Raw genomic sequence first — 23,313 nt, forward strand, 5'->3', positions numbered from 1 at the left:
CTCACGCCTCCGTGTTGCATTTAATTGATTTTTTTTCAGTTTATTGGATTTCGGACCGTGCGCATTCATCCATCTTAACAGCACTGTCAGCTATGACGATACAAAAGGAAGGACAACGCAACACCTAGCCTCCGAGCGGAGAAAATCTCCGACCCGGCCGGGTGTCGAATCCGAGCCTCTTCTCTTAATGGTCCAAAGCGCTAGCTGCACAGCTACCGAGAAAGTCGATTCAGTTGTTTTGTCATCAAAACCTTTTAAGAAGCCGCACTCTGAGTTCATGATCCATATCTGGGAAAACTTGCAGTGAGAACACACTGATACATGTTTCTAATCTTAACAGCTAGGCAGTGAGTATATCTTATAGCAGCGAGAAATTAAATCAGTTTGTATAAAGGACAATTCAGAAACTGATCTATCACAGCACCGCTGAAGGACTCGTAGTACTCCAGGATATTTATAAGTAATCTTTCCGCTTGTACACAGTATAAATAAATTTGTTAATATTTTATTCATTCTGTAGATGTGTGATGTGTTAAGCTACTTCGTAGATTCTGGATACAACACTAGCCCTGTGCCCGTTGGAGACTGCTGTCAGATGCAGAGGGTCTCTCTACTGCCTTCACAAACGGAATCTTCCCCAGGAAATAACGAACGAACAAGAACTAAAATTGTTCAATGCTCGAGAGTGGCCAAAGAGAGAGGGACAATTCTATAACTGGTCGTCGGGTTTATGACACATTTCCACACATCACGGAGAGAATCATTGTGAGGCATGCAAATCCATTTTGACGCGTGACACGCCATAGACCGTATACTGAATATTTACTCAGGAAAAAGAAACGTCCGGCAGAAATGTGTGCATGCGGTGACATTCGTACACCACACCGGACTGTACTGGATTGGACAGCTTACGAAGATTTACTGATTAAAATAACTGGCATTGCTACACTAAGTGACTGTTAGAAATTACGAGTAATGGCATCTAGGGAACGAGGTAGCAAATACGTTGTCTGGGGGGGAACTTAAGAAAATATTTAGTCTAAGAGACAGCAAATTGTGAGTGATAATGGTGAAGTGAATGCTGTGAGTGAGTGAATGTTACCGAGGATTTACCGAAACTGAAATTAATTTATGTACAGAGGATGACTAAAAGCAGCTGATGTGCTACCAACAACGTGGCAGCTATGGCAGAATCGGCGTAATGAATGGGAGGCTGTAGGTGACTTATGTGGAACTCCGGGGGGAGCTGGCTGCGCGGGTTGGGTTGGTGAATCCGTTGGTTCCATTGGTTAACTACATTGGTGCTGCGGACAACAGCAATAGCTCAGTTGTGTCCCCATCTCAGGGCTGACGCGCATTGGGTTCAGGATTGTTTTGGGATGCTATGGATTCTGTAGAACTAGGGTTCTAGAGCCTTAGTATGCCGTCCCCAGCAATCGGGGACTCACTCGCAAACAAATAAGTAACGGTAGCATAGCTTATTGATGAAGAATTTACATCATGGGCTTCCTGAAGAATATACTTTCCTTCACCCTGTTGTTCCCCGGTGGTTAAGATTAGGAACTGCCGGTAAGACATCTGCTATGATGGTAGTATAGATGATTAACAAGTGTAGTATCATGGTTTGAAGCCTTTGGGTGTTTTCCTTTTTAATTTAATATTTTATAAATTTTCAATTTCCTTCAGTAATAACTGAAAATTTTTAAATTACAAGTCTTGAAGTAAATGTTAACAACAGTTTTATACAACCTTCTGTACGTGTGTGAAAATAAGACCTACATTGGATTCCAGGTGGCAGATGTCGAAATTGCACACAATAATAAACAGTAAGTAACTAACCGAAACAGAGTGATAAATCGAAGTGAAAAATCCATGGAAAACTAAAGAAACGCTATAGCTTACTATCCAAGAAGAAAATGTAATATAGTAATGAATGAGATATGAAGATTGTTTCGAAGTTGCACTACTGGCCATTAAAATTGCTACACCACGAAGATGACGTGCTATAGACGCGAAATTTAAACGACAAGAAGAAGATGCTGTGATATGCAAATGATTAGCTTTTCGGAGCATTCACACAAGGTTGGAGCCGCTGGCGACACCTACAACGTGCTGACATGAGGAAAGCTTCCAGCCGATTTCTCATACACAAACACCAGTTGACCAGCGTTGCCTGGTGAAACGTTGGTGTGATGACTCGTGTAAGGAGGAGAAATTCGTACAATCACGTTCTCGACTTTGATAAAGATCGGATTGTAGCCTATCGCGATTGCGGTTTGTCGTATCGCGACATTGCTGATCGCGTTGGTCGAGATTCAATGACTGTTATCAGAATATGGAATCGGTGGGTTCAAGAGGGTAATACGGAACGCCGTGCTGGATCCCAACGACCTCGTATCACTAGCAGTCGAGATGACAGGCATCTTATCCGCATGGCTGTAAAGGATCGTGGAGCCACGTCTCGATCGCTGTTGAGATGGGGATGTTTGGAAGACAACAACCATCTGCACGAACAGTTCGACGACGTTTGCAGCAGCATGGACTATCAGCTCGGAGACCATGGCTGCGGTTACCCTTGACGCTGCATCGCAGACAGGAGCGCCTGCGATGGTGTACTCAGCGACGAACCTGGGAGCACGAATGGCAAAACGTCATTTTTTCCGATGAATCCAGGTTCTGTTTACTGCATCATGATGGTCGCATCCGTGTTTGGCGACATCACGGTGAACGCACATTGGAAGCGTGTGTTCGTCATCGCCATACTGGCGTATCACCCAGCGTGATGGTATGGTGTACCATTGGTTACGAGTCTCGGTCACCTCTTGTTCGCGTTGATGGCACTTTGAACAGTGGACATTACATTTCAGATGTGTTACGAACCGTGGCTCTACCCTTCATTCCATTCCTCCGAAACCCTACATTTCAGCAGGATAATGCACGACTGCATGTTGCAGGTCCTGTACGGGCCTTTCTGGATACGGAAAATGTTCAACTGTTGCCCTGGCCAGCACATTCTCCAGATCTCTCACCAACTGAAAACGTCTAGTCAATGGTGGCCGAGCAACTGGCTCGTCACAATACACCAGTCACTACTCTTGATGAACTGTGGTATCGTGTTGAAGCTGCATGGGCAGCTGTACCTGTACACGCCATCCAAGCTCTGTTTGACTCAATGCCCAGGCGTATCAAGGCCGTTATTACGGCCAGAGGTGGTTGTTCTGGGTACTGATTTCTCAGGATCTATGCACCCAAATTGCGTGAAAATGTAATCACATGTCAGTTGTAGTATAATATATTTGTGCAATGAATACCCGTTTATCATTTGCATTTCTTCTTGGTATAGCAATTTTAAATGGCCAGTAGTGTGAATGTTAATAACAGTTCTATATAAGCTTCTGTAACTGTGTGAAAATATGATCTACATAGGATTCCAGGTGGTATGTGTCGAAATTGTACACAATAATAAAAAATAAATAATTAACTAAAATAGAGTGATGAAGGGAAGTGAAAAGTCCACGGAAAACTAAAGAAACACTATAGTTTACAATCCAAGAAGAAAATGTAATATTGTAATGAATGAGATGTGAAGACTGTTTCGAAGTTAAATAAACAGTAAGTGAAAGGAAGCTATGCAAAAGAAAAGTGAGACACTAGTATACAAACCAGAGAGTTTTGCGTGAAATATTGACATGATCTATAGTGAAGAACACTTCTCCTTGTTATTTCTGTCTTGTACTCCTTCATGTTCCCCACTCTCCTTCGCCTCCCCTTTCGTCAAACGGCTGTATTGTAAATTAACTTTCCAACAGGTAAGTACACTGCGGAGTACAATTAAACACCACTTTCTCGAAATAGCGTAAATTGTCTCCCATACCAAAGCGTAAGTTTGAAATTCGTCTAAAGGATGCCTACAACATTCCTCTTTCTCGGCACAGGGAGAAGCCATTAGCAAGGATATAGGCGATGTTACACGGTACTAGCGTGATGTCCACTGGAGATGACTAATTTTCTGCCCAAAGTGCTTATTTGTTTCTCAAAGAGTCGAGGTTGCGGTGTCACAGTGGAATATGCACTCACCCCTGCGGCGGCTGTTCTCGCGCTTGAGGCTGAAGCCGGGGGGCGGCCAGGAGGAGGCGGACTGCGCCTGCTCAGCTCCAGGCGCCAGCTGGGCGCCGCCGCCGCCGTACGCCGCCTCCTCCTCGGGGATGCCCGACAGGCTGGGCGAGAAGCGCTTCGCCACCATCTTGTGCTTCGCTATGGCCATCACCTCGCGGATCTTCGTCAGGAACTCGATGGCGGCCGGCGGCGGGGCCTGCGAACGATACATGTAAAGGTGCATTCAAGTTCTAAGGCCTCCGATTTTTTTTCTCCGGACTGGATAGAGATAGAAACATGCGCATTGTTTTAAAATGAGGCCGCGTTCATTGTCAATACGTCCCAGAGATGGCAGCACCGTACGGCAGATGGAGTTTTACCGCCAGCGGCGAGAATGAGAACTGTTTTAAATACTTAAAATGGCGACGTTTTCCTTACTTGAACAGCGTGCAATCATTTGTTTTCTGAATTTGCTTGGTGTGAAACCAATTGAAATTCGTCGACAGTTGAAGGAGACATGTGGTGATGGAGTTATGGATGTGTCGAAACTGCGTTCGTGGGTGCAACTGTTTAATGAAGGCAGAACGTCGTGTGACAACAAACCGAAACAACCTCCGGCTCGCACAAGCCGGTCTGACGACATGATCGAGAAAGTGGAGAGAATTGTTTTGGGGGATCGCCGAATGACTGTTGAACAGATCGCCTCCAGAGATGGCATTTCTGTGGGTTGTGTGCACACAATCCTGCATGACGACCTGAAAATGCGAAAAGTGTCATCCAGGTGGGTGCCACGAATGCTGACGGACGACCACATGGCTGCCCGTGTGGCATGTTGCCAAGCAATGTTGACGCACAACGACAGCATGAATGGGACTTTCTTTTCGTCGGTTGTGACAATGGATGAGACGTGGATGCCATTTTTCAATCCAGAAACAAAGCGCCAGTCAGCTCAATGGAAGCACACAGATTCACCGCCACCAAAAAAATTTCGGGTAACCGCCAGTGCTGAAAAAATGATGGTGTCCATGTTCTGGGACAGCGAGGGCGTAATCCTTACCTATTGCGTTCCAAAGGGCACTATGGTAACAGGTGCATCCTACGAAAATGTTTTGAAGAACAAATTCCTTCCTGCACTGCAACAAAAACGTCCGGGAAGGGCTGCGTGTGCGCTGTTTCACCAAGACAACGCACCCGCACATCGAGCTAACGTTATGCAAGAGTTTCTTCGTGATAACAACTTTGAAGTGATTCCTCATGCTCCCTACTCACCTGACCTGGCTCCTAGTGACTTTTGGCTTTTTCCAACAATGAAAGACACTCTCCAGGGCCGCACATTCACCAGCCGTGCTGCTATTGCCTCTGCGATTTTCCAGTGGTCAAAACAGACTCCTAAAGAAGCCTTCGCCGCTGCCATGGAATCATGGCGTCAGCGTTGTGAAAAATGTGTACGTCTGCAGGGCGATTACGTCGAGAAGTAACGCCAGTTTCATCGATTTCGGGTGAGTAGTTAATTAGAAAAAAAATCGGAGGCCTTAGAACTTGAATGCACCTCGTACACTCATGCTCATAAATTAAGGATAGCCGCGCGGGATTAGCTGAGCGGTCTTAGGCGCTGCTGTCATGGACTGTGCGGCTAGTCCCGGCGGAGGTTCGAGTCCTCCCTCGGGCGTGGGTGTGTGTGTTTGTCCTTAGGATAATTTAGGTTAAGTAGTGTGTAAGCTTACAGACTAATGACCTCAGCAGTTAAGTCCCATAAGATTTCACACACATTTTTAAAATTAAGGATAATGCGGATACATGGTGAAACAACGATCTGGTGGGCGGTTTGCGGGTTTAAATCACCTCGGGGTATGACCATGCGGTGCATTTGACCTGCGGTCGTCGCACGGAGGCATTGGCAGCAGTCCACATACGCAGAGGTGTGCTGGTGCACGTTAGAGTATGGTGCAGCGAGCAAGTGAGCAGACGTTTTCAGACGTACTAATGGTAATTGAGTGTTGAAAATGGCTCAAAGAACACATATTGAAGAGGTATGAGGGGTAGAATACTAGGGCGACTGGAGGCTGGTCAAACACGGCAGGTCGTAGCACCGGCCCTCCGTGTGCCACAAAGTGTGATCTCAAGATTATGGCAACGATTCCAGCAGAAAGGAAACGTGTCCAGGCGCTAAAGTACGGGACGTCCACAGTGTACAACACGACAAGAAGACCGATATCTCACCATCAGTGGCCGAAGACGGAAACGGAATACTGCAGGTAGCCTTGCTTGGGACCTTACCGCAGCCACTGGAACAGTTGTCTCTAGACACAGTCTACAAACGACTGAACGGACATGGTTTATTCGCCCGGAGACCTGGAAGGTGCATTCCACTGACACCTTCTCACAGGAGAGCCTGTAAAGTCTGGTGTCAAGTACACAGTACACGGTCATTGGAACAGTGGTCCCAGGTTGTCTTCACGGACGAGTCCACGTATAGTCTCAACTGTGATTCAAGCTGGATTTTCATCTGGCGTGAACCAGATAGCAGATACCAACCCCTTAATGTCCTTGAAAGGGACCTGTATGGAGGTCGTGGTTTGCTGGTACGGGGTGGGATTATGATTGGTGCACGTACACCCCTGCGTGTCTTTGACAGAGAAACTGTAACAGTTCAGGTGTATCGGAACGTCATTTTGCACCAGTACGTCTGCCTTTTCAGGGGTGCAGTGGGTCCCACCTTCCTCCTGATGGATGATAACGCACGGCCCCACCGAGCTGCCATCGTGGATGAGTACCTTGAAACAGAAGATGTCAGGCGTATAGAGTGGCCTGCCTGTTCTCCATACGTGAACCACATCAAGCAACTCTGGGATGCTCTCGGTCGACGTACCGTTGCACGTCTTCAAACCGCTACGACACTTCAGGAGCTCCGATAAGCACTGGTACAAGAATGGGAGGCTATACCACCTGATCCAGAGTATTCCAACCCGTTGTGCGGCGTGTGTACATGTGCATGATGATCACATCCCATATTGATATCGGGGTACATGCGCAGGAAACAGTGGTGTATTGTAGCACATATGTTTCGGGACGGTTTTCTCAACTTATCACCAATAACATGGATTTACAGATCTGTGTCGTGTGCGTTCCCTATGCGCCTATGCTATTAGCGCCAGTTTTGTGTAGTGCCATGTTGTGTGGCACCTCATTCTGCAATTATCTTTAATTCATGAGCATGTGTGTATATTACAGAAGGTAACTGAAAGAAACATGCAATGAGATGAACAGAAACAACACATTTATTCAAACACAGTAATTACACCGAAGTCACAGCGTTTTATGATCCCTCTGGACATTACAAAAGGCGGGACAGGGCTCTTGATGGGGTGTGTGATCCCCACGGACATCAGTGCATGTTCTGCTACACGCTCCAGTGCCGGCTTCAGTGTTGGTAAATGTTTTTGTGGGAGGGCGATCCATTCTTCCACCAGTGCGGTTGACAACTTGTGTACTGTCGTTGGTGCACGAACAGGTGCTGTAATAAGTTCCTCAACGCATCCCACGCATGCTTCATGGGAAACAAGTCCGGGGAATGGTCATTCTTATCCATTCGCCCAATATCGTCTCTCGTTCCAACAGCTCCTGCACCTGCCCTATTTGATGAGGCAGAGCATTGTCACCCATAAAATTGAAGTCAGGCTGAATGCACTCCTGAAAAGATACGCATGGGCAAGAAGTACAGTCTCACAGTCATGTTGTCTGACGATTGTTCCGTGTGCAAAGACTTGGAGATCAATATGCGAACTATGCCTCTCCACACCATAATACACGGACAAGCAAAAGATCATTTCTCTTCGCCTCATCACATGCCGGACGTGCCCTCATATGGCGAGTGGTGTAAACACATAATGTACCAGGAACACTGTCGAACAAAATCATTTTGACGGTCTAGGTGTTATGGTATATGGAGGCTTAATGTTGCATGGCCGTGCTAACGTCCAAAACTTTGAATACAGCCAACAATATTGTGGCACTGTACTCCTTAGCCATGTGCGTATTTTCAGAGGCGCATTTGGACCTGACTTCATTTTTATGGATGACAATGTGCGACCGCATCGGAATTCTGCAGGTGCGGGAGCTCTTGGAACGAGAGAATATTCGGCAAATGTACAGGCCTGCCCGTTACGTCGACATAATTTCCACCGAGCACTTATGGGATGAGTTGTCGAAAAGTATTTGAAGCACGTCCACAGGCACAAACGACCATCCAACATTTGTCAACGGCACTGCTAGAGGAATGGAACGCCCAACCACACAGAACTCCTTGCCGACCTTGTGGGCAGCATGGCAGCAGTTGCACAGAGTACATTGCTGTCCGTGGTGAGCCGGACGGTGTGGACGAGCGGTTCTAGGCGTTGAACCATTTGTCCGTGGGGATCACAGTCCCCATCAACAACCAGGTCCCACCTTTTGTAATGTCAGATCATCATGAAATGGGTGACTCCAGTGTAGTTAATGTCTTTGAATGAAAATTTCATTTCTATCCGTCTCATTGCGTTTTTCTTTCAGTTGCCTATTATGCTATACTATACTGTAGCAGTACACATCCCATTAAGAACCATGTTCTGCCTTTTCTATTGCCAGGGGACGACCATGAATCGCGGTGACTTCACTATGATTACTGGCTTTGAATATAAGTTTCATTCCTATCTGCTTCATTGCGCATTTCTTTCATGTACCTTCTGTATTATAATGTAGCATTTTCTTCTGTTCATGGTAAAACTTTCATTGAGCTGTGTTACCTAGCAGTGACAGAACATGCGAAAGTTACTTTCATATATATGTTCTCCACACCAGTGTACATAAATTTTTAGCGGTTGAAGGCACCGTGATTTAATTGTGATGTACACAGTCAATGTAAACAATCCATGCGATTCTCGGGTTTGAGTATGAATGAGATGTTTGTGATTGGATATGACTTTTAATGTTACATAGCATGTATCTGGTGGCTGGCTTAGTGGATTATGTCTGAAGGTCACAAATAAATAAGAATAAATAAATATTGTCTCGCGTTTCTTCCGGGGTTAGTGTAGTTAATGGGTCACGTTTCAGACAAAATATCAATTCAGCGGTAGAAGAGAAACAAGAAAAACGCAACCAGGTTATATACAATATTGTAATAACAACTAGTCCTAGCCAAAAAAGTAATATTTAAAGAACTAAATCAAGCAGGCGAATAAATGATGTCTACCATATCTGCCTCTAGAAGAGAAAAGTGTTGAAATCTAGTCGACACAGTTAGACATGAAACATAGCGATCATGGAGCATAGAAACTCTTGAAAGATCTTAGCGAAGACCGTACCAGACTTTTCGTTGAAACGTTAAATGTAACCCCTGAACAAACAGCTCACATATACATTCCCTGTAAACTGACTCGTTCCGCGTTATTTCGATAAAAGAATCGCTCAAATGATCTATGGGACATGTAACTGACTCACTAATTAACTCATCATCTGGTACTAAATGACAAACCAAAAGACGATATGAGAGCATAAAGCTACACAGAAAAGCTGACGAAAATGACTTTATTGTTTGTCTTTCACTTTATCGGGATGAGCACGCATGCGCTGCATGAAGAATAACCAAGGTCCAGGCCTAAAAGACCTGACTTGAACAAATAAAGAGATTCGGTCCAGGTAGTAAAACGTAGATTTTAAATCTAATTAACCACTGGCTCTCTAAGCCGCAGGTACCCAAAATCTGTCATAAAGTTTAAGTGGTAGTCTCTCTGAAACGTCAGAAAGATACGACAGACACCAAATTTTCAAACAGTCTCTTTTCTCTGTCATCTATACAAACCGCTGGAAAGAACGATCTTGAAGAGTGTGTGGGAATATGTAGACTAGGCTCATATTAAACGCCATGCAGGATTTCTTCCGTGAAAAATCATGTTGTCGCCAGATCCTCAAATTAACTCGGCGTAAACAGAACGGATACAAGAGAGGCAAGATTACAGGTATGGCATTCGTGGAACTAACATCGGCATGTGACACAGTAAATCATAACAAACTCGTAAGGAAAATTTGTATGATCACCAAGAATTACAGATTAAAGCATTTCATCCAAGGCCTACTACAAAACATGCGGTTCTTTGTCACGCTGAACAACAAGAAGGGCTGTTGGAGAATCCAGAAAACGGTTTGCCTCAAGGTAGAGTGCTGGCACCGTTGCTATACAATATCTACACCAATGACCAACCTGTCGGAAAAAACACAAGATTTTCCTTTATCCCAACGACTCAGTAGTGGCAGTCTAAGGAAGAAAGCTCGAGGTGGTAAAAATTAAACTGAACGCAGCCCTTGAAGACGTAGTAGAATACTATGACAATAATCACCTAAAGGCTAACCCATCCAAAACTAAGGTCTGTTCGTTTCACTTGGGGATCAGAGAAGTCAGGGAGAAACTGGAAGTACCTTGGAGGGGAAATTAACAATAATATTTGGGCACCGCTACATACCTCAGAGTAAAACTCGACCGTACACTTATTTTCAAAGACCATTGCGAGAAATGAAGGTCAAAGACTGCAGCCGAAATAAAACTATACGTACGTCACTAACAGCACATGGGAGAGTCGGGGCTCAGCCATATGTTTCACGTAAGTCTTCTCTAACTCTATGTTTCTTCACGGCAGAAAATGCTTCACCAGACTAGGAAAACCCCGCACGCACCAGACATGTTGACACCGCTCTTAAAGAGATAGGCATTATTAGTGACTGCATACGACCAACTTCGGTCGACAACATCTACCATCTGATATGCAAGGCAGCCCCGGGTATCAGACAAAGAGCAGCGACAGAGGTTGAAAAGAAAACAGGAAAACGATACAAGGAATCCCAAGTTTAGAGCGAGGCATGACGTCCTAGACTGAAGTTGAGAAAGAGCCTGTTTTGAACAGCTGAAGCAATTACATCGCCGAATAGAACTGTGGCGTAACAAGGCAACTGGAAGTAGCAGACAAAACCTAAAGGAACAGCCAGCTGCTGGTTTCCAACTACGCTACCACACATGGAAGACTGAACAGACTGCGAACTGGAGCGTCGAGGTAGACACAAAATTTAAGGCGGTGGTGCGAACTTGCGAATGGAGGGAACTTCAAAATGCTGAACACATCTTGGTGTGCCCGGCGTTTTCCTGCAACCTGCACGCTGTATGACATGGTTTGAGAAAATGATCCAGGAATCAAGACTGCCAAATTCTGGGCCACGAAATCAATCTGTCACGCACAAAGTGTTATGTATTGATTGTAGATTTGTTTTGTATTTGTAAATACCTCTAATGTACTGTCCTGAATGTGAAAGAATAATAGGATGACAGTTCGTGAAGAGTAAGTGCAATTTCAATCGGGACAATGGCTACAGGCTTCCATCTTAGTGGCTACCCTGCTATCAAGAAAGTAAACACTCAGGCACTGCGAACGAGTAACATAAACACTGACCAGGAAAGAATCTAGGCGGCACAACAACAAAAATGTTTTGGTTTCCATCTCTCTTTCAATATCCACTTTCAGTGTTCATGCAAAGACGATGATCCACCAAAAATAACTTGAAGGTTTCTATCGAGTGACTCAAATCACCGAAAAACCGCGGGAAAATAGCTTTTTATAACTGAAACAATCACTATCCTTCGACATCGTTCAGCCTTCCAGTGAAATTCTCAAGAAGTATCGAAGATTTCAGTAGAGGGTTTGAAACGTCAAGCACTGAAGAAGCTTGGAGAAGAATATGACGCGGTCTGGTGACTCAGAAGATTCTACCATCAAATTCCATGCTCTTCACTGGTTTTCGAGTCATACTGCAGGCAGTGACGGTAGTATGCAGTACGAAGTTTTTGCTTCAAATAAAACTTGAATATCTTATGTTTGAAAATTTGAGCTACAGAACAAGGACAACTCCTTTTTGGAAGAAAATGGCCAGTTAAAAACAAAAAAGCTTATACGACCTCAGATTATGTACCACGAGAAATATTTTAAATATCCCCCGCTCCCTTTGCGAACGACTGTGGACTCGAAAGTAGGAGGATTAGACGACCATGAGGAAGATGGTGCGACCAGCTTTCAATAGCCTTGTATCGAAATAGGCAAAGACGTCTAACCCGAAAATGTACATGATGACGACCACAACGCTGATGATGTTGATGAAAGCTATTTTATTCCTGGGAAACTTGGATGCCTTGTTGTGCTATCAATCAGATAGGGGAAAGCAAATCATTGTGTGTGGGGGCTTCGATGCTGACTCACTTAAAGCGTGTAATAGGAAGAATGACCTGGAAGTCTTACTCGGTTCTTTCAATTTGACATCTGTCATTAATTTTCCTACTCGGGCAGTAAAGGACAGCAGCACATTGATAGATAACACTTTTATAGACCAAGATAGGTTAAAAACCATAAATTCTTGTCATGTTGAGAATGGCCTTTCTGATCATGATGCTCAGCTAGTTACAGTATATGACATAGCTCCATTCAGTAATTCAAAACTACTCTCCAAAGTTGTGCGTTCAATTAATGACTCAACAATTAGAAATGTTACAGAAAATCTTCAGCAGTTACACTGGGATGAGGTGTACAAGGAACCTGATGCTAATTTAAAATATAACTTATTTCATGATACACTTGTAAGAGAATTTGAAAACTGTTTTCCCAAGAAAGTAGTTAAATCTAATTATAAGAATCCATGCAAAAATCCTTGGCTTACTAAAGGAATAAAAATATATTGTAACCACAAAAGGGAACTGTGTCTAACAACAAGGAAGAGTAATGACCCAGAAACAGCCAAATATTATAAAAACTACTGTGCTACATTAAGAAAGGTTATTAAAAAGTCCAGAAGCATGTGCATCATGTCTGAGACTAATACCTCTGATAACAAAATCAAAACAATTTGGAATATTATTACAAGAGAGACAGAGCAACCAAGAGTACAGGATGATGGCATCACCATCAAAGCGAATGGAAGCTTGATAAACAACGAGCCGGAAGTCGAAAACATTTTGAATAATCATTTCTTAAATGTTGTAGAGAAAATAGGATGTAAATGTTTATTAGAAGAAGCAAGGCAGTTAATAGAAGAGGCCAACCAACACCATTTGATGCTATTCAAATTCCACCCACCTTTTCTTCTGAAAATAGGAAGGTAATAAACTCTCTCAAGAATAAAAGCTCATGTGGAATTTATGGCATTTCCAGCAGGATAATAAAAGCTTGTATCCAAGAAATAAGTGGGATTCTTAGCCACATATGTAATAGCTCTCTGAAGCAGGGTATTTTTGCAGATAGACTGAAGTATGCCATTGTTAAACCACTGCATGAAAAAGGGGATACGTCTGATGTCAAGGTCTACCACCCAATCTCTCTTCTCACTGCCATATCCAAAATTCTTGGCTCTGAGCACTATGGGACTTAACTTCTGAGGTCATCAGTCCCCTAGAACTTAGAACTACTTAAACCTAACTAACCTAAGGACATCACACACATCCATGCCCGAGGCAGGATTCGAGCCTGCGACCGTAGCGGTAGAGCGGTTCCAGACTGTAGCGCCTAGAACCGCTCGGCCACTCCGGCCGGTCTCCAATATTATTGAAAAAGTAATGTATTGTAGAGTAGCTTCACAGCTTTGTAAAAATAAAGTTTTAACAAAATGTCAGTTTGGTATCCAGAAGGGTTTTTCAACGGAAAATGCTATATATACTTTCACTAATGAAATATTAAATGCTCTGAGTAACCGGAAGTCACCCGCTGGGATTTTTTGAGACCTATCAAAGGCTTTTGATTGTGTAAATCATCGAATACTTCTAGATAAGCTCACGTACTGTGGTATGAATGGGACAGTGCTGGTTTAAATCATACCTAACTGGGAGAGTGCAGGAAGTTGAAATAACCAGTTCACGTAATAAGCAAAAAAACTGGTGATTTCTCAAACTGGGGAGCAATCAAGTATGGTGTGCCGCAAGGTTCGATCTTGGGTCCTCTGCTGTTCTTAATATATATTAATGACTTGCCATTCTATATTCACAAAGATGCAAAGCTGGTGCATTTTGTCGATAATACAAGTATAGCTATCACACCCAACAGACAAGAATTAACTGGTGAAATTGTAAACGACGTTTTTCAGAAAATCATTACGTGGTTCTCTGCAAACGGGCTCGCATTAACTTTGACGAAACACAGTATATACAGTTCCACACAGTAAATGGAATGACACCATTAATAAATGTAGACTTCGATCAGAAATCGGTAGCTAAGGCAGAATATTCAAAATTTCTAAGTGTGTGCATTGATGAGGGGTTGAACTGGAAAAAACACACTCAGGATCTTCTGAAACGTTTGAGTTCAGCTACTTACGCTATTAGGGTCATTGCAAATTTTGGCGATATTCGTCTCAGTAAATTAGCTTACCATACCTATTTTCATTCTCTGCTTTCGTATGGCACCATATTCTGGGGTAACTCATCATTGAGTAAAAGAGTGTTTATTGCGCAAAAGCGTGTAATGAGAATAATTGCTGGAGCTCGTCCAAGATCATCCTGCAGACACTTATTTAAAGAGCTAGAGATCTTCATTGTAGCCTCACAATATATATATATATATATATATATATATATATATATATATATATATATATATATATATTCACTTATGAAATTTGTTATTAACAACCCGAACGAATTCAAAAGTAATGGCAGTGTACATGGCTACAACACTAGGAGAAAGGATGATCTCCACTACTCAATACTCAAGGTTAAATCTAACTTTGGCTCAGAAGGGGTAAATTATGCTGCCACAAAAGTCTTTGGTCACTTACCAAATAGCATCAAAAGTCTGACAGATAGCCATATAGCATTTCAAAGGAAATTAAAAGAATTTCTTAATGGCAATCCTTCTACTCATTAGATGAATTTTTGGATATAGTAAGTGGGTAATTTCCCCAACCCCCACAAAAAATATTGAATATATTAAGTGTCATGTAATATTTTGTGTACTGTAACATCTTGTATAGACACATTTTATTAACCTGGCACGTTCCACATCATTACGAAGTGCCGTACTCATGCTCTATGGAACAAGTACTAACCTAATCTTTAACACCACTTTTATGTTAAATAACTGTAGGCAGAATATCAGTTACATCACATCTGTCAGCCCGTCCCCAATTGGGGGAACGAATATAGAATAAAGAGAAACCAAAACTGCATAAGAGGAGACTGACCGCGAGGAGCTCCGGCTCGAAGTAAGCGGGGTTGAAGTAGAGCTTCCGCCGGCCCGAGGCGATGCCGCGCAGAGACCCCGGCGCGCAGAGCGCGAGGTGGTCGTCGGCGTCGGCGTAGCCGCCGCGGCCGTCGCCCTCGGTGGTCTCCACGATGGACACGTCGCCCTGCGGCAGCCGCTCCATCGAACCCGCGCCCTCCTGCGTCAGCGCCGGCTCGCACAGGTAGAGCTCCGCGCCGCACTGGTGCCGGCAAGAGTGGACCAGAGCCGACGTCACCGTGACCTGCACCTGCGACAACCAGACCACTCAACAAACGACCGCTTGCCCACTTGCCGACTCCGAGAGGCGATGTTTGTTCCACGGCTGACACCTCACGAAAATTGATTTTGTGAGACCCACAAAGCAATGCTAACTAGTAAATATAGCGCTGTTATGCAACGATCAGTGACTTGAGTTCTTCCGTCACTGCTTGGTAGAGCAAAAAATTGGGAAACGAAAGCCCGTCCATTGCTTTCATTGTCAGAAAGAACTGTAAAAAAAAAACAGGTTATTAGGTGAACCTTCCTAGCAGATTAAAACTGTGTGCCGGACCGAGACTCGAACTCGGGACCTTTGCCTTTCGCGGGCAAGTGCTCTACCATCTGAGCTACCCAACCACGACTCCCGCCCCGTCCTCACAGCTTTACTTCCGCCAGTACCTCGTCTCCTACTTTTCAAACTTCACGGAAGCTCTCCTGCGATTCATGAAGTTTGGAAAGTAGGAGACGAGGTACTGGCGGAAGTAAAGCTGTGACGACTGGGCGGGAGTCGTGGTTGGGTAGCTCAGATGGTAGAGCACTTGCCCGCGAAAGGCAAAGGTCCCGAGTTCGAGTCTCGGTCCGGCACACAGTTTTCATCTGCCAGGAAGTTTCATATCAGCGCACACTCCGCTGCAGAGTGAAAATCTCATTCAGGTAATTAGGTGTTTAATTTGGAATGCATTCTTAGCGATGCGTCCAGCAGCAGGAAAGTAGCCGATAGATAAATCACTTGGCTAAGACCCCACTGTCACCTGAAAGAAAAGAAAACTAGTATCACAGGTAGGGATTGAAAGAGCCAATTTAAGGCGTCAAAAAATCAGAAAAGCAACCACGAGGTCGTATGGGACATCAACAGTGACACTGTAGTGATAGCTTTGCGCCATTTTTTGCAGCCATTTTTGCTGCGATGACGTTATTTATCTAGACATATGAAGTTAATGTATGTATGTAATCGTGATTAGTAACTACAAAATAATTTGCACGTGCATGCAGTATTTACAATGAACAAGAGATGGAAGGATTACGCGTGCCACCTGCAGGAACTGTTTCTAGTCATTAGCATATATAGACCTGTAACATTTAAATAGAGTACATCCTAAAAGTTTCATTTCTACAAAATGTCTATGTTTTGGCCCATCGTAGTTACGTTTCAAAATTACATATCTTGACACAATTAACAACATTCGGTCACACATTACACATAATTTATTATATGATTATATGATAGTGGAACAAACACTGGTAGCAGTTACTTCCGTAAAATACCTGGGAGTATGCGTGTGGAACGATTTGAAGTGGAATGATCATATAAAATTAATTGTTGGTAAGGCAGGTGCCAAGTCGAGACTCATTGGGAGAGTCCTTAGAAAATGTAGTCCATCAACAAAGGAGGTGGCTTACAAAACACTCGTTAGACCTATACTTGAGTATTGCTCATCAGTGTGGGATCCGTACCAGGTCGTGTTGACAGAGGAGATAAAGAAGATCCAAAGAAGAGCAGCGCGTTTCGTCACAGGGTTATTTGGTAGGCGTGATAGCGTTACGGAGATGTTTAGCAAACTCATGTGGCAGACTCTGCAAGAGAGGCGCTCTGCATTGCGGTGTAGCTTGCTGTCTAGGTTTGGAGAGGGTGTGTTTCTGGATGAGGTCTCGAATATATTGCTTTCCCCTACTTATACCTCCCGAGGAGATCACGAATGTAAAATTAGAGAAATTCGAGCGCGCACGGAGGCTTTCCACGAACCATACGCGACTGGAACAGGAAAGGGAGGTAATGACAGTGGCTCGTAAAGTGCCCTCCGCCACACACCGTTGGGTGGATGGCGTAGTACAAATGTAGATATAGATGTAGATGAAAACAAAGCAAAAAGATTATGTAGTTCCAGTCTAGCCTCAGTAGGCCAGATTTGAGAATGAACCGGTCAGTTATAAACTAGTAGCCAAAATATACGTACTACAGCTGTGACATACGAGGGTTATTCGGAAAGTAAGAAACGATCGGTCAAGAAATGGAAACCACAGTGAAAAAATCCGATGAAGTTTTGCGCAGGTGTGTTGGGTAGTGTCTCTAGTAAGCCTGTTGATAGCCTTACGTCGTTATTTTTAGTTCTGAGCACACAGGGAGCACATAAAGATACCTGGAACAATAGTGTCTCCCACCAAGTACGAAGGCCTGGTGAGAAATTTCGCCTGAAGCTATGCACCCAACATTACATAACTGTTGTGCGTTTTCTTCTCCAAGACAATTCTCAGCCGCATTCTGCAGGGGCAATGAAGATGCTCCTGCAGCGTTTTCAATTGGAAATGTTTGATTACTCACAATATAGCCCGTAATTGTCTCCCTCTGAGTTTCATCTCTGCTCACATGAACCGCTGGCTATGGTCGCATTCCTGGATGTCTGTTTTTACCCTAAGTCAGATACAACACTGGCAGGTGTACTTTTATGGGAGTGAGTCACGGCGTATAATTACCAAGTGCTGTTTGGTTATGTCCAAGCATTTCAAGTGGTGGCACATACGGTACCTGACAAAAAGTATCCGGATATGCCTATGTAATGCGGAACTGACCACTAAATGGCACTAGAGACAGATCCGGTAGCATAACAGGTGATGCATCGGGCTGGTAGTCGAACGTGGGTCAGTCATTGGATGTCACCTGAGTATCAGATCCATCAGTGACATTCCAACCCTTCTAGACCTGCCAAATCGATAGTAGGAGATGTGACTGTGAAGCAGAAAGGCGAATGCAACACCACAGCTAAAAAAACGCGACCTTATATACTGACGGAGAGGGAGCGTCGAGCATTGCACGAAATTAGTAGAAGGAATCACTCGTGACTTCCAATGTGCTACCAGCAGTTGGGCTAACACGATGACTGTGCGCAGGAAGCTTAGAAGATTGGAGTACAGTGGTCGAGTATGTCATCATAAGGCACACATTTCTCTAGTCAGTGCTAGGCGACGCTTGAGGTGGTCTAAAGAGAAACGGCATCTGTAAACGAGTGATCTGGAGTGAGTAATCACGCCGTACCCTTTGGAAATCCAACGGAAGGATTACGTTTAGGCGACGGCCTAGAGAACGTTAGCTTCCGTAATGCATAGTGCCAACAGTGAAGTACGGAGGAGGTGCTGTTACGATATCGGGGTGTGCTTCGTGATACTTTGTGCAATTTTTATTGCTCTTAAAAATGGCGAATTTAGATGGGTATGAGCGCATTTTACAGCATTATGTGCAGCAGATGAGCAGTCTGGAAAGAAACGATGATCAATTGTGCCAGCATGACTATGCACTCTCTCACTTAGCAGCAACTGTGAGACAATGGTTTGCGGACAATAACATTCCTGAAAAGGACTGAACTGCCCAGAGTGCCGACCTGAATCCAATGGAACACCTTTGGTATGAGTTAGAACGTTGGCTTCGAATCTTTCCCCAGCGTCTAACATCACTACCTTCTCTAGATCCGGCTCTTCGGGAAGAATGATCTACCGTTCCTCCGCCGTCATACAGCGTCCTGAGTAAAGCTGAAGCAGTCAAGGCGAAGTGTGGAGACACTCCATATTAGTGCTCACTAATAGGTGTTCGCGATCAGAGTGCGTAGTTTCCCACGGGCTGTACAAACCTGTCTCCACACCCGCTGCATTTTTCTGCATTCGTTGGACATCTGTCGCCATGTCCATTTGATACGGAGTTAAGATGCTGGAAAAATACTTTAGACTCGATCGCACGTGCGTCTTATTTGTGATTTCCTTTACACACGCATTACAATTTCCCAGAACCCTTCCAACAAATTAAATCTTCCATTCGTCTTCCCTAAAACGTATTTCAGATGATCGTCGCATTTCGTATCGCTCCCTGTCACGAACAGGACGAGGAGATTAGTGTTTAACGTCCCGTCGGCAACGAGATCATTAGAAACGGAGCACAAACTCGGATTAGGGAAGAATTGGGAAGGAAATCGTCCGTGCCCCTTCAAAGGCACCATTCCGGCATTTGTCTGAAACGATTTAGGGAATTCACGGGAAACTTAAATCAGGATCGCCGGAGACAAGTTTGAACCGTCGTCCTCCCAATTGCGAGTCCAGTGTGCTAACCACTCTGGTACTAACAGTCAATACTTATATGATGCGACGTTGCAGGCAGTACCACACTACACTGAGCATCACTTTTTCGAAACCACGTAAATGTATCCCATTGCAACGCACAAGTTTTAAATTTGGCTCAAAGGTGCCTACAGGCTTCTTCTGTAATGGTGCAAAATTATGGCGCCCTGCAATGTCACCTTCGGGCTCGACAATGCTTCAGACAGAAAGGTGTCGACACAAGGGAAAGAAAAGGCCAGAGCTCACAAATTCATTTGACGTGTAAAGCGGGTTAATCATGTCCCATTGCCACAAAATTTCACCATAATTCTGCCCAACCCCGTCGTGGACGTGTCAGACGTTGGGAAGACCGTCACAGCCCCTCTCACCCATATTTCATCCCTTCGTATGATGGCTCAGCGATGGTCATTTCCTAACTTAGGATGGTGGGGCGGGGAGTGTTAGAGGGACCGTTTGCCGTTTTATTAAAAGGAAGGTCAGCGTTGGCCGTAATATTGATGTTTTATTGATGGCAAAATCGATTTTCAATCACATAGTGATCATCTTCAGTGCTGTGGTGTACAAATTAAACTCATCGACACTGGTATCTAGTTATCAGTAACCAAAGCTGAGAAGCGATCACAATTATTTTAGTAACGCGTGCGTGAATATCGCACCCCTCCATAATCAGGCCGCACGAGGGCATGAAACAAGAGCACTGAAAAATCATAAGAACCCTTTGCTGCTTCATATCGCTTTCAAATTTCGTTAAATGGCTTTGAACGGTCGCTAGTGACTTCACTTGCACACCAGAGCAAAAATTGCGGTAGCACTGCGCTTTGAATGACTTGAGGTCACGTTCAGTGTTGTTGGTAGCCCACGATGCCCTTTGAGGAGGTTTGAAGCGTCAGGGGGATGTCACCAGTATCAATGATTGTGAAGAACGACTTCCTGTTGCTGATCGCCTTGCGAACTGTCGTTTTCGACTGCAAAATGGGTGGGAATCAACATCCGAAAGGAAGGGGTGGTTTCACTGACGCCCTTTGTGCCACCCCCTGTGGCGTTTTCGTGTCGATTGTGAGCGGCGCTGACACGTTTTCCTCGCCCACTGCGTGATTTCAGTGTTGGGCGACGCGCTTCCATAGCAGAGCAGTCAAAGGAAAGGCTGAGTGTTACACGTTCACGGCGGTGGGAGGCAGAACTGTGGTGGAGTTTCGTGCCAGTGGGACATCATTAATCCACAGTACACATCACATGAACTTCTGAGCTCTGGTATTTCTTTCACATGTACAGACACCTTGCTGTTTGTCGAGCCGTAGAAAACGTCGCTGGACACCACGCCTTGGTGTTTATACCCTTACAGAGGAATTTGTAAGCATCTTTGAGCGAAATTTCAAACTTATGAGTCCCGATGTGAGACAAAGTGATACGCTAAAACGTGATCCGCTAAATAGTGATCCCTCAGCGCAATGTACATTTAGCCACAGTTAAAAAGAGCTGCCATTCATTACATCAAGTTAAAATTTTGTCAAAGTCTTTCTGCAATTCCTTGCCAAACATTGCTGTAGACAACAGCACCGGCAACGAAAAGACCTTAGAGCTGCTGATACTACACTACTAGCTATTAAAATTGCTACACCAAGAATAAATGCAGATGATAAACAGGTATTCATTGGAGAAATATATTATACTAGAATAGACATGTGATTACATTTTCACACAATTTGGTTGCATAGATCCTGAGAAATCAGTACCCAGAACAACCACATCTGACCGCAATTACGGACTTGATACGCCTAGGCATTGAGTCAAACACACCTTGGATGGTGTGTATAGGAACAGCTGCCCATGCAGCTTCAACACGATACCACAGTCCATCAAGAGTACTGACTGGCATATATATTCTGACGAGCCAGTTGCTCGGCCACCACTGACCACACGTTTTCAATTGGTGAGCGATCTGGAGAATGTGCTGGCCAGGGCAGCAGTCGAACATTTTCTGTATCCAGAAAGGCCCGTACTTGACCTGCAACATGCGGTCGTGTATTATCTTGCTGAAATGTAGGGTTTCGCAGGGATCGAATGAAGGGTAGAGCCACGGGTCGTAACACATCTGAAATGTATCGTCCTCTGTTCAAAGTGCCGTCAGTGCGAACAAGAGGTGACCGAGACGTGTAACCAATGGTAACCCATACCATCAAGCCAGGTGATACCCCAGTATGGCGATGACGAATACACGCTTCCAATGTGCGTTCACCGGGATGTTGCCAAACGCGGATGCGACCATCATGATGCTGTAAACAGAACCTGGATTCATCCGAAAAAGTGACGTTTTGCCATTCGTGCACCCAGGTTCGTCGTTGAGTACACCATCGCAGGCGCTCCTGTCTGTGATGCAGCGTCAAGGGTAACCGCAGCCATGGTCTCCGAGCTGATAGTCCATGCTGCTGCAAACGTCGTCGATGTGTTCGTGCAGATGGTTGTTGTCTTGCAAACGTCCCCATCTGTTGACTCAGGGATCGTCACGTGGCTGCACGATCCGTTACAGCCATGCGGATAAGATGCCTGTCATCTCGACTGCTAGTGATACGAGGCCGTTGGAATCCAGCACGGCGTTACGTATTACCCTCCTAAACCCACCGATTCCATATTCTGCTAACAGTCATTGGATCTCGACCAACGCGAGCAGCAGTGTCGCGATACGATAAACTGCAATCGGGATAGGCTACAATCCGACCTTTATCATAGTTGGAAACGTGATGGCACGCATTTCTCTTCCTTACACGAGGCATGACAACAACGTCTCACCAGGGAACGCAGGTCAACTGCTGTTTGTGTATGAGTAATCGTTTGGAAACTTTCCTCATGTCAGCACGTTGAAGGTGTCGGCGCCAACCTTGTGTGAGTGATCTGAAAAGCTAATCATCTGCCAGGGCCACAGTTGAACATTTTCCGTATCCAGAAAGGCCCGTACAGGACCTGCAACATGCAGTCGTGCATTATCCTGCTGAAATGTAGGGTTTCGGAGGAATCGAATGAAGGGTAGAGCCACGGTTCGTAACACATCTGAAATGTAATGTCCACTGTTCAAAGTGCCATCAACGCGAACAAGAGGTGACCGAGACTCGTAACCAATGGCACACCATACCATCACGCTGGGTGATACGCCAGTATGGAGATGACGAATACACGCTTCCAATGTGCGTTCACCGTGATGTCGCCAAACACGGATGCGACCATCATGATGATCAGAACCTGGATTCATCGGAAAAATGTCGTTTTGCCATTCGTGCACCCAGGTTCGTCGCTGAGTACACCATCGCAGGCGCTCCTGGCTGTGATGCAGCGTCAAGGGTAACCGCAGCCATGGTCTCCGAGTTGATAGTCGATGCTGCTGCAAACGTCGTCGAACTGTTCGTGCAGATGGTTGTTGTCTTGCAAACGTCCCCATCTCAACAGCGATCGAAACGTGGCTGCACGATCCGTTACAGCCATGCTGATAAGATGCCTGTCATCTCGACTGCTAGTGATACGAGGTCGTTGGGATCCAGCACGGCGTTCCGTATTACCCTCTTGAACCCACCGACTCCATATTCTG

General features: G+C 44.8%; 1 protein-coding gene across 1 annotated transcript in view; it reads right to left on the reverse strand.

The window, feature by feature from the left end:
- LOC124616267 overlaps positions 1-23,313 on the reverse strand; it is a 131,026-nt gene that overhangs the window by 20,129 nt on the left and 87,584 nt on the right. The window contains exons 6-7 of the mRNA XM_047144570.1: positions 15,337-15,624; positions 4,078-4,312 (exon numbers count right to left, since the gene is read on the reverse strand). Of these exons, the coding sequence (XP_047000526.1) occupies positions 4,078-4,312; positions 15,337-15,624 (523 nt within the window). The remainder of the gene's footprint in view (positions 1-4,077; positions 4,313-15,336; positions 15,625-23,313) is intronic.

This window comes from Schistocerca americana, chromosome 5, assembly GCF_021461395.2.
Source record: "Schistocerca americana isolate TAMUIC-IGC-003095 chromosome 5, iqSchAmer2.1, whole genome shotgun sequence".
Lineage (NCBI taxonomy): Eukaryota > Metazoa > Arthropoda > Insecta > Orthoptera > Acrididae > Schistocerca > Schistocerca americana.